General features: G+C 41.7%; 1 protein-coding gene across 1 annotated transcript in view; it reads left to right on the top strand.

Annotated features, from left to right (window-relative positions):
- Positions 1 to 11,801, top strand: part of CCDC66 (coiled-coil domain containing 66) — a 68,237-nt gene that overhangs the window by 7,017 nt on the left and 49,419 nt on the right. Inside the window, exons 2-7 of the mRNA XM_019505001.1 lie at positions 1,754 to 1,818; positions 2,677 to 2,702; positions 7,354 to 7,789; positions 9,109 to 9,280; positions 9,434 to 9,537; positions 10,721 to 10,848. Coding sequence (XP_019360546.1) covers positions 1,754 to 1,818; positions 2,677 to 2,702; positions 7,354 to 7,789; positions 9,109 to 9,280; positions 9,434 to 9,537; positions 10,721 to 10,848 — 931 coding nt within the window. The remainder of the gene's footprint in view (positions 1 to 1,753; positions 1,819 to 2,676; positions 2,703 to 7,353; positions 7,790 to 9,108; positions 9,281 to 9,433; positions 9,538 to 10,720; positions 10,849 to 11,801) is intronic.

The following is an 11,801-nucleotide window of genomic DNA, read 5'->3' as shown; positions in this document are numbered from 1 at the left end:
TGAGAGCTGCTCTAATTAAAGTACCCCCCATCCGGAGCATGTGTAAAAATGTCCTTTGTTTCCAAAGGAGTCTCATAGCAGCATGTGATCCACAATACTATGAAAGCATTATATTTCTTTTTAGTTATGATTTAAAGACCATATAAGGATTATAAACACATAAAGACTGATTTCCATTTATTGCCATCTCACAGCCTTGAATGGTTCTGAACATGAATGACTCCTGAGACTCCTGAGACCTGGGGGGGCACCATAGTGGCGAGCAGGGACTGCCCACAGCCACCAGCAGCAGTGTCAGCAGTGGCAAGCGGGGACTGCCTGCAGCCACCAGCGGTGTGTGGGGACCACCCACAACAGCCAGCAGCAGTGTCAGTGGTGGGGGGGTGAGCGGCAAGCGGGGACCGCCTACAGAGGCTGCCAGCTGCATCAGTGGCGAGGGTGGGGCGGGCGGTGAGCAGCGACTGCCTGCAGAAGCTGGCAGCGGCCAATCTCAAGGGGGGCATGTGGTTCTGAAATTGATATAAAAGTTAAAATATTTTCATTTAACATGTATTTTATAGTAAGCTACTTAGATCATTTATACCTGACTCTTGCAATAGGCAGGAAATCATATGTGATGATACATCGTGCATTTATAGAAGGATGTCCACACAACTTGGATAGGCCTAAAACAAAGAGCATCTGATTAATATAGCTTGCTTTTGATACTTGTATATTCTGGTTTTCTGTCTTTTCTATAAATATAAAGTGTTTAATATATGCATATAAAATTAAGCAAGCACAAAACAAGGATTATGAAGCAAGGAGAAAATGTGATATATTTTACTCAAATATAAGATGACCCCCCCAATAATTAGACTCTATATATGGAAAATGTATAAAGTTGTTATAATTTTCCAGGTATAGAATCTAATTATTGGTGGTTTGTCCTGAATTTGTCCACCTCCCATTGCTACAGCAATGAAAACAAATTGTGGGGGGGGGGGGTCAAGTGGCCCCTTTGCCCTCTGATTCCCCAATTTGTTCTCCTCCCACTCTTCAATTACTGTCAGACCCTGCTGTACCTAAGCACATGGAAGTGAGATGCAGATTTGAAAACACTAACTTTTATAAAAATTTGCATAATTTATATCACAAATAGTAATTTGCACAAATTTCTGTGGGTACCCGTAGACTTAGGTCATCCACAATTGATACATTTTACCTTTTTTTGAGACAGCTGCAAGTTTTAGCATAGGTACAGCACTTTTATATTTATATATACCACAAACTATGGTGTTTTTTTCATGTGATCATTATTATAGTAACTGATTTTTTTAAAATGTACTTCCTCCTTACACCAGTTCTATAAGGTGGGGAGGTACCCATTTCGAACATAGGGAATTGAGGCAGAGAGAGATTAGAACCCCAGTATCAAAGGAAATTGAGAGTGGAGCAGGATATTGAACCCTAGGTCTTCAAGTCCCACATTAGTTTACTTCCTGTTTCATAGATAAAAGACTCACTTGTTTCTGCCACATTAGTTTACTTCCTGTTTCATAGATAAAAGACTCACTTGTCTCTGTGTAGAAGGAATAATTTGAAGTTAGAACAAGTGTGAAAAGGGAGTGGAAATAATCTGGGCCATTGATTTGCACTTGCCATAATGGAGAAGAGAATTTGGCCCTTGCTTAGTTTTATATTTATTATTGTAATATATCTTTATAATTAGAAAAGCACTTTAAATTATTTTTAGCATTCTTCTGTTTTACAGAGATGGATTAAAGCTTGAAACTGAAATACTGGATGGAAAGCCAAGGCTTATTTTGGCTTCATACGGTAGGATTTTTATTTGTTTTAGTAGTAAAATTGTATTGAGATTAAAAGGTCATCTTATTTTGTTTATCCAAGAAAAGATTAAACGGTGACTTGATCAGTCTGCAAGGGAGAGAAGGAGACTTCAATCTTAGGTTCAGCAGTATTAAAAAGAAAAAACGTGACTAGATTTAATGATTAGAGGTTGACACTAGATCAGTTTTGACTTGAAAAACACAATTTTTAATTAAAAGTGCAGTTAATCATTTTAATACTTTTTCCTAGGATGTAGTCGATTTTTTATCACTTTAAAAATATAGTATTTTAAAATAGAACTGATGGTGTGGGCTTGATGGAGAAGTTATTGATCTTCTATGGCACTGTTTCCCAACCAGTGTGCCATAGCACGCTGGTGTGCCATCAGGTGCATTCAGGTATGCCATGGCATTTTGGGCTGGAGCCACACCCCCTGCCTGCTGCTGCTGTGGGCAGCCAGACAGATGCGGGGAGCGTGGCTCCAGCCAGTGATTCAAATGCCGCATCACCCCCTTCCCACTGTTCTGCAGCGTTCCACCACTTGCTACCCCGCTTCCCCAATCTGCGGCATTCAGCCTCTTGCCACCTGATCCCCACCTCCCCATCCCCTTCCACCGCTCTGCGGTATTCGGCCACTCCCCGCCCCCCCACTTGACTGGTGGGGCAGGGGAGGTCATGTATGTGTGCTGCAGGGTGAAAAAGGTTGGGAAATGCTGTTCTATGGTATGCATTCCACAAGAGATCAGGCAAGATAACAGATTTTTATGCCTATTGAGACTAAATTTGCAAGGTGTGGATTTCAGTTATTTAACACTGTTTTAATGTGCTTTTTTATTTGTTTTACAGTGGGTAAATCAAAGTCCACAGTAAAGGTAAGTAAAAGAATGACTCCTGGTCTCTAGCTAACAACAAAAACACCATAGTTAATCTCAAGGTGTGTTCACTTCACATTTCACTTGTTACACTGACCATAAATATTTAGAGAAACTAACAGTTTCTCTAAATATTTGTGGTCAGTGTAACAAGTGAAATTCTGTTACAGGTTTCCCTCGATTTATGGGAACGCATGTATCGAATTCACATAAAGGGAACCCACTTTATAATGTAACAAATAGGGATAGGTTCCCACGGCAGGAAGGGAGTGAGGCACTCACCCCAGCCCTGGGAACAGCTGACACCAGCTGCCTATAGCAGCTGGGCTGTACCGTACCCCAACCCCCCTGGGGTTCTGCCAGTCCCCACTCACCCCTTCCTGTGCTGGAGCAGGCCCTGGGAACATACAACACTAGCTGCCTGCAGCCTCTGGACTGCACCATGCCCTGGTGCAGGCAGCTGGTATCAGCTGCTCCCGGGGCCACTCTAGCACAGGTTGGGGTGAGTGCAAACAAGCGGAGCCGTGGGCAATGCAGAGCACGGCACTCACCCCAACTCCAGCTGCAGCAGCCCTGGGAACAGCTGACACCAGCTTCCTGTACCAGGGCACGGTGCAGCCCAGCAGCTGCAGGCAACTTGTGTCGGCCGCTCCCGGGGCCACTCCAGCACAGGAAGGGGTGAATGGGGCCATGGCCTCCCCCGCCCAACTTACCTGCTGGGGGGGGAACAGACCTTTACGCTGATCACATAAGAGCAAATTTACCTCACATATAACGAATTATGGGGCTAAATATGCTCATCGCATAAGAGTGAATTCGCATATACAGAACCCACATAAGGAAACCTGTATTCAAACTCATGATAGGTAACAAAGAGGGTAGATTTAAGTCAGCATGCACCCCTTTACTGGGTATACAGTTTGTCTGAGCCCTCTAGTAGATGATAAAATAATGGTGTGGTTGGGGTTGGGAATTTGATGCCCCATCCCATAATATTCCTCATATCCCGGTCACACCACTGTGGGGTTGCCTCAGGTCTGATTTCCATGCTCAGGTGAGTGTCTGGATTGGGTACAAGCAGCCCCAGGTTCCAGTTAAGGACCCAGAGCTTCCCCCAGCTTGATTCCTGGGTGTGTCACCTGATTGTTGACATCAGCCCCTGACAGCCCCAGGCCCATTCCCAGACCTGGTGCAGTCCCATACTGATGCTGACTCTGGATCTAGTCCCAGACTCTGAGGCTGATGCAAACATTCAGCAATTTGTCCTCATCTTCCCGACTGCCCCAGTTTTGGTTTCAGACCCAGGGCTGTCCCCAGCCAATGCCAACAATCAGTTAGTTGTCAGCTTCAGAGTCTAGAACACAACAGATGCCATATATGCAATTTAAGATACCATACAAACCAGGCAAAAAGATGTTTGGTATTAAATGGCAAACCAGCCATTTTAAATTAAACATCTTTTGTGACCGGGTTGCCATTTTATGACACTAACATGTCTGAATATGTGGCGTGTGATTTATGATGCATGTCATAAAGTGGAGGAGTTCATGGGATGTCATTTGTGTTTTCTTGAGTTTATTTTTCTTTGCTTCCTTCCTTTTTTGTGTCCTTGTGACAAGGTGTTTAGCAGAGTTCACATATTTCTTTGGAATCTGACAGGCCACACCATGAGTGCTTCAGCTACGGCCTCAAACTTATGACCTCTGGGCTGTCAATCGTGCACCTTACTGTGATGCCACCCCACTCCTCAGTTTGTTTTACTGATATGGCATGTGTAGTCTGTACATATAAATAGCACCAAACTGTACTTTCTGGGCATACAGTGCTTTGGTCCCTTAGCTAGTGGACTGAATAGAAACTGCATTCTTGGATTTAAGGTGCAGGGTGTGGAAGAAATCAAACTTCGCGTTGTGGTTGAATCAGAACTGACAGATCCAGCTTTTTTTATTTAGGGCTATACTGTGATCACAGGGAGGATTTCATACAGCAAGGGGAATCACTCACTTGTCTGTTTCAAAGGAATCCTCCCCCTCTCTAAGTTTTCAAGCATTTTTATACTTAAGACAGATAAAGAGAAAAAAAATACAACCTTGGAGAAACTAAAACAAGTTTACTTAATTGGACCTCTGTGCACAGGGTAATAAGACATGCAGGATTTTTTATCTCAAAACATATAACTGAAATAAGCAGCATCAGCACTTCTGGTCTCTGTCTGTTTTTCTAGTCAGGAAGGCAAGAAGCTGACTAAGTTTACTCCTACAAGGGTAACAACAGGTTATTGTTCTGATACTTCCTTTAGGATTTGTATTCTTATACCTATATCTAGGGACCTACTTAAGTCGCAGCAAGACAAAGCCATTTTTGCAGCTTTGTCCTAGCACGAAGAGCCCATGTCACATGTGTTTGGTGGTGGCCCCGCCCCTTGGCAATGATTGAGAGAGGCCCCACCCCTCAGGACTGATTGGCAGAGAGGCCTCGGGGAGGGGAAGGGATGAAGGAGCAGCTGCCATCTTGACTTCTGGTTGTTCTTAGTCTGGCTCCACCCCTCAGTACTGATTGGCAGAAATGTCCTGGGGAGGAGAAGAAAGAAGGGGCAGCTGCCATCTTGTCTGATGACCCCTTTGTGCCACCCTGCCTTCCCCTTCTAGGTGGCCTGTGAGGCCTGCCCAGGAGGAGAATACTTAGTACTTATTTTTATTAAGTTTTTTTTTTTCCACGGGCAACCCCAGATGTCATGGTTTCTGTGAAATCCACAAAACAATGATTTAGGCAGTTACCTATCTATATCTGTCTCCCCTACCTAGCTATATCTATCTCCATATCTCAACATGTAGTTACTGATTTTTTTGTGTTTCCTCTTGTTTTTATGATAAGTCTCTTGTTATCTTTCGCATCTCACTTATTGGCATTGTTAACTGTGATTTCAAAGCATTTGACCATTTGGCAGATCTCTTTCAGGGAAGGGGAAGGAAAATCTGTCTTTTTTGGGTGCATGATCAGATAAAAGGGTAATTCTTCTAGCTGGTAAATTCCCATCTGCTGCGAGCTGGCCAGACCTGGGTGAGAAGGGTAAGGCTGAGGTACCACAGGCCAAGAAGTTGGCCCCTAGCACATCTCAGCTGGTTCTTAATGGCCAAATAGCAGACAGCAGAGAGGGATTTGGGGCAGAAGGGCACCCTGAAGGTGTGGGAACACTCAAGGAGTACATCTCAAATATGTATCTGACTGCATCTGAGGTTGGGTGCATGTTCCCAACTTTGGATGTAGACATGGGGGCATGTTGAGAAGGTAGCAGTGTTATGTACATTGTTGGTACATATATGGCACGTCCCCACAAGTGGGAACGTGCTGAACATGTCTTTCCCTGGGAACAAGTAGCAGCGGCACACTTTGTGCCACTGGTACTTGTCCCCGACGAATGCCTGTGACACATACTCGGGCGCATAGCATGTTGCCCCGAGTGGGATTGGAGAGGTTGGGGCCAGCAACTGTGCTACTAACCCCAGCAGCCTTACCTGGAGTCTTGGGGGTCTCTGGGAGTCACAGCCATAGTGTCCCTGCAGCAGGGAGTCTGGCAGGTAGTCAGATTTTGGTTCTGGCTGGCCGGGCTCCAATTTTGGGTGGCATGCGTTGCCTGCATATGTGCACCACTCTGCTTTTTTTAGGTTTGGGTGTTTTTGACCCTGGGATCTCCCCCGCCCCTCAACTGCAAAGTAGCAGTGTACGGAATGCCTGTATGTGTGGTATGTGGCAGCACAGACAGGTCTGCAGCACTGCATAACACACATCTGCATTCCCATAAGGGTCTATATATCTAGTAATTAAAGCCTGATCTTTTGAGTTTGTTTTCTGTGTAGAGTAGAACAGTGAGGTTCTTCATCCCGCTCCTGGACACCAGACATGTCACTTCTCTCCTCAGTTTCCCCATCTTTTAAGATGAAATAGGTACTCCAAGATTCTGCAGTGGATTGTAAGGCATAGCTAATCAATGAAGGCATAACACTTAAGATCTCTGGATGAAAGGTTCTTGTGTCAATTTGAAAGCCATATTGGAAAATGTACTAAAAGATGGCTAAACTTTAAGGAAAGATTACCACTAGGCTGTTTATAGACAGTCCAACTCAAAGCAATGCACTTCTTTCCTCTCGGCTTACCTTAAAAATATTTTGGAAACCATTTGACGTTAAGACCATGGCAAAGCTACAAGATAGTCTTTCTGGGTAGACTAGAATAGGTCAGGGTGCTATTTGAGGGAGATCAGAGTAGAAAAGGTACTAATGCATGGACACGTGTTTTAGTTTATAATCTCTGACACCAGCACTATGAGACTGATGTGAAGCTCATTTTCATACTGTTATTTTGGCATCTATATTCAAATTTAGGATTAAAATGAGAAATAGTGTATACCTGAAGCCAAGTTTTATTCTCATCTTGGATACACCATTATCTCCTTATCTATAAGTCATTCCATTGAGGGAATTAAAGTTCATATTGATATAACTGAGAACAGAATGATCTCTTAATATTTAGAGAAGAGAAATAAAAGAAAATTGTTTTTGCTGCTTGAAGGAGGGAAGAAAGGAAGAGATTAGGTATGCAGTTTTATGGTTCGAAGGCTATTAAATCAAATACGTTGTTTCTGTTTTAACAGATGGGTAATAAAGTCAAACTTCCCAAACATGCATTGAAAATAAAACAGGCTGGACATTTTCTGAAATCAACACAAAACACTTGTGCCAAACATGAACATTTTTCAGTTAAACCCAGAAGTGAATCAAGATTGTCAACAATGAAAGGTGAAAATACCCATGTGACTTTATTATCAACTCAAGATTCAAAGGAGATCTCAACTAGAAAACATACTTTGCTTGTTCCAAAAGATAACACAAATGGAAAGTCCAATTTGCAGAACCCTAAAATTGCAGTTAAAAGGCCCAAACAAAAGATTCAAAAACCTCGTGTCTCAGCTGAAGACTTGAGGAACAGTTTGGTATGTTTAACTCAAGAACAACTTGAACAAATTTTGATGACTGTAAAAGAAGGAGCCAAAACTGTCTCCCAAGTCCAGGATGAAAAACAAGAAACAGGTAAAGTATATATCCTGCAGCAAAAATGACATTCTTGGCTACAACATAATTCTATAAGACTACCATTCTCCTAAAGTTAGCTAGTGGCAAATTGCTAGTTCAGAAATGAATTGCAGATTTTTAAAGCAAAAATGAAATGCTGTTTGAATTATATTTAGATACAAATAGCTTTAAAAAAATTCTGACTCTATGGTAGTAAAACGAGCCTAAACTTCTCACATGCTATATTTTCTAAAACAGTCCTGTAGCAAGACATCTTCATTCTGTTTCCCTTAAAATCACCAGTGCATGCTGTTTTTAGTTCCTAGTTTCTAAAGTAAAAAGTCTCATGAATTCATCTATGATTTAATTGGTGCTGTTCCAGTTTTCTATTTCCCTATCCCTATTATGTACTCCTGATAATTGATTATTATTGGTTAATTAACCATTATATGCATTCCACTTGGAGTAGCAAGTTAGCCAATTGCTTTGTGAAATTAGTCTAAGTTTACCCTATACAAGTTGGTTTTAAAGTCTTGAAATTACCCACACCTGAAGGATATTTCCACATCATGATATAAACAGGTTCTGTTTCCAAAGGAAAAAATTACAGCTTATAAAAGATTTTGACTGCTTCTGAAACTTTATTATAAAATCAGGTTGTCCCAACATATTCTTTTAGGCTAGGGACAGACATTACACATATACCAGTTTAAGTGTTCAGAAACTGGTTTAAACCTGTAACAGAACAGATGTTCAGTTCACATAAAACAGTTTGAAAATGGCTGAAACCGGTTTGAGATCAGCCTGGTTGAATGTAGTATCAGACTTAACTGATTTGGGTCAGACCAATTTATGCAATGTCTGTCCCAGACCCCTTGCTTGTTTACGTTAAATCAGATTCCCCCAGCTTCCCAGCATGCTTTCTGGGCTGGGCAGGGCTCTGCTGTACAGCAGGGCTGGTCCCTCCCTTCTGCTCCCTGGCTGGAGCTCTGCAGAGCCTGCAGGCTGCTCCCCCACTGTTCCCCTCACCACACTGAGTTAGGGGTGATAAACACTTATCAATTTTGTGCTGCGCTGGTCAGAAGTGGGGAGGACCCCTCCCTAACCAAAGCATCCTGCCAGGACCTGGCTACACCCCCCTCAGCTCAGCCCTATAGATCAGAACCCCATTTTCTTAGACGTTGCATATACATTGTACGCAGAAGTTCCTACCCAGAAGAGCTTGTATTTTAGGTAGAAGATGTGAATTTGCCAGGTTTTACTTTTCGTACTGTAAACAGTGTGGAAGTGAGGATTTACCAGGTCACAAATAAGTAATGTACATTTTATTTTGTTAGGCCAAGCTGAAAACTCTGCTATTACTACTACTGCTGCTAATCAGATAGAGGAAGAAAATATTATGGGATTACTCCAGAAAGCTGCTGAAGCTTCATCTGCGCCACGTGAAAGTAATTCTGATTCAAGCACGAAACAAGCAGCATCTCAGCAGGATGAACATAAAATTATTATGTAGGTAGATCTGTTCAGTAAAGTATGCAATGTAAGTTTTTTCTTCTTCCATCTGTACATTGAAATATGTAATGGAAGTTAACTTTTAACTTTAAAATAAGCATCTTGACTTCTAAAATACATTGACTTGCTTCTTTTTTTTCCTTTCTTCAGCAAGAACACATGGAAACCTGCTGACATGTTTAGTACTCTGGGTGAAAGAGAAGGAGATAAAACCTTATTAGAAGCAAAGAGGGCCCAGTGGAAGAAGGAACTAGGTATCCTAAGATATATTTGCAACATAAATTAATGTATTATAGTGTAGCATCGGTCCCCTAATAAAATGTAGAGACAATCAAATTTTGTTTTCAGGAACATTAGTGTTACTGTGGATTTAGATTTACAACAGTAGCTGTCCCAGAAAATAAGGTAGCAAAGTTTAAATAGAATTTCAAAATTTGGGAATGGTAATCTGTCCAAAAAAAAAGAGAAAATTGACTGTTAGTACATTCATACTAATACAGTTCACCAGATAAAATTATAGACATGGTTGAAATGAAGTGCAGACCACTTAAAAAATGACTTGCCACACTACTTATGTTTAACTAAATTAAGTTTGTTAATCAAATGCAACTGTTGACACAAAAAAAACATACTTCATAAGCACTGAGGCTGTATCTTGGGTATAACCACCCTTTTGCCACTTGGCAGTTGAGATGGCTCAAAGGAACTGTTGTATACTGGTTATGCTATCTGACCCACAAATTTGAACCACTACCGCAAAGTCAGCAGGCAGAACACAAACACTGTTTTGGCAGGGAGAAGAACCACCATGAAGATGAGGTGGATTTGGTCCCTCTTCATCATTTTAAACAGATGTGTAGGAAACCACACACAGTTCTGCAATCCCCGTGGTTACCTTGTGTTAAAAAAGCAAAAGGACCCTCCTCTGCAACAAAACTTGTTGACCTGCAGGCATGAGTAACTTAATACTTGTTTTCAAATATTCTTTTCAGGGAAAAAGATCTAAGTTAACTGAAAATTGCATTGTAGTAATGAAATTATTTTCTTAAATGCAGCTTCCCATTTATACAGCAAGTTCTACATAACCTGGATGGGAATTGTTTTTTAAAATCTAGTTTCTAGGTTGGACCTGGTAACCAGTTCTAGCCTGGTGTAAATTTATGTATGTACTAACAGTAAATTTAAACTAACTAGCAAAAAATGAACTGAGATAAATATTAGATATTTTCCTGAGTTAACTGGTTGTCCTCTGAATTTTATGCTCTCTCAATATAGATTCCGTAATTTCTTCTGTTTCTAAAGCCTTGGGAGTCATATTTCTCCTTGGCAGAGCCTCTCAATGTCTGTCCATTATGTTATCACCTTGCATTTTATTACTTCTCTTGAAGTTATTGTTATTTCTGTTTACACAGTTGTTCTAATGAATTTGTTTTAAAGATGAGCAGGTGGCTTTAAAGAAGAAACTAAAAGAAACTTCAGAGGTAGAGACAAAATGCTATTTTCGGGGGAAACCTGGTATTGATAAAACTCATTTGGAGAATTTACAAACAGCCTATCAAGCTCAGGTATGTCTAGCAATGAACTATAAAAAGAAAAAACATGTGCCTTGGATTTTATTTTCCTCATCCAGCACTGTATTTTGTTCATATTCTAGAATTACTCAAATTATTTATTCATGACCTGACCTGTTGTCAGAGTATATCCGGTGCTTACTTGTTGAATCAGTTTTTCGGGCCAAATCCCAGAACAAATTTCAAGTTATTATGCAGTGCACTTGGAGATTGCACTTCCTCCACCACACAGAACAGTAATAGAGCTGCTTTGCAAGTTCTTAACAAAGACTCTAGGGGTGCTAGAATGGAGGCTTTACTGGGTGGGATGGGCAACAATCTACCTTATCTGTCCTGCAAGAGACACCTGCTATACCTCCATGAGACTAGTCTTATCAAGTTAAATTAGCCATGTTATCTTACTGCCTTCAATTTCAGCTTTGTTCATACTTAATCATTTAATTCCCCCTGTGCTGCTCCACAGTCCAAGTAGTCCTTGGTAGTCTTTATTCCTAGTTTGCTAGCCTTTCCCCTCTTCTGTACCTTGAAAAGAATTACAAATAGTGTTGTTATTCTTAGTTAAGAAATGTTGCAGCTTATTCACTAGTTTTGTTGTCTAACACGTTTGACCTATTGTCCAAGTACTATATCCCTGTTAAGGATGTAAACTGTTAAACAGTTAAACAACAATTCTATTTATATTGTTTACCTTTTAGTGGCCTCTGGCAGGAACATGTCTGCACCGGTCCCTTATGTCTTCACCGTGCACCCCGTGCTGTGTGAGCCCCAGGCTGCTGGTGGGGAACTGGGGGTATGGGGAGGTGAGCGCAGCCGAGCCACTAGGGGGCACTGCAGAGCCATGGCTTCCCCTCATCCCTGCAGGCAGAGGCTGGGGCTGGGGCTGTGGATGGAACTGCAGCTGTGGACCTCCCCTGTGCCATGGGTGGGAGGGAGGTGCTGGGACCCCC

Source organism: Gavialis gangeticus, unplaced genomic scaffold (genome assembly GCF_001723915.1).
Source record: "Gavialis gangeticus isolate Ggan-Ray unplaced genomic scaffold, GavGan_comp1, whole genome shotgun sequence".
NCBI lineage: Eukaryota > Metazoa > Chordata > Crocodylia > Gavialidae > Gavialis > Gavialis gangeticus.
This window is presented reverse-complemented; position numbering and strand designations above follow the sequence as displayed.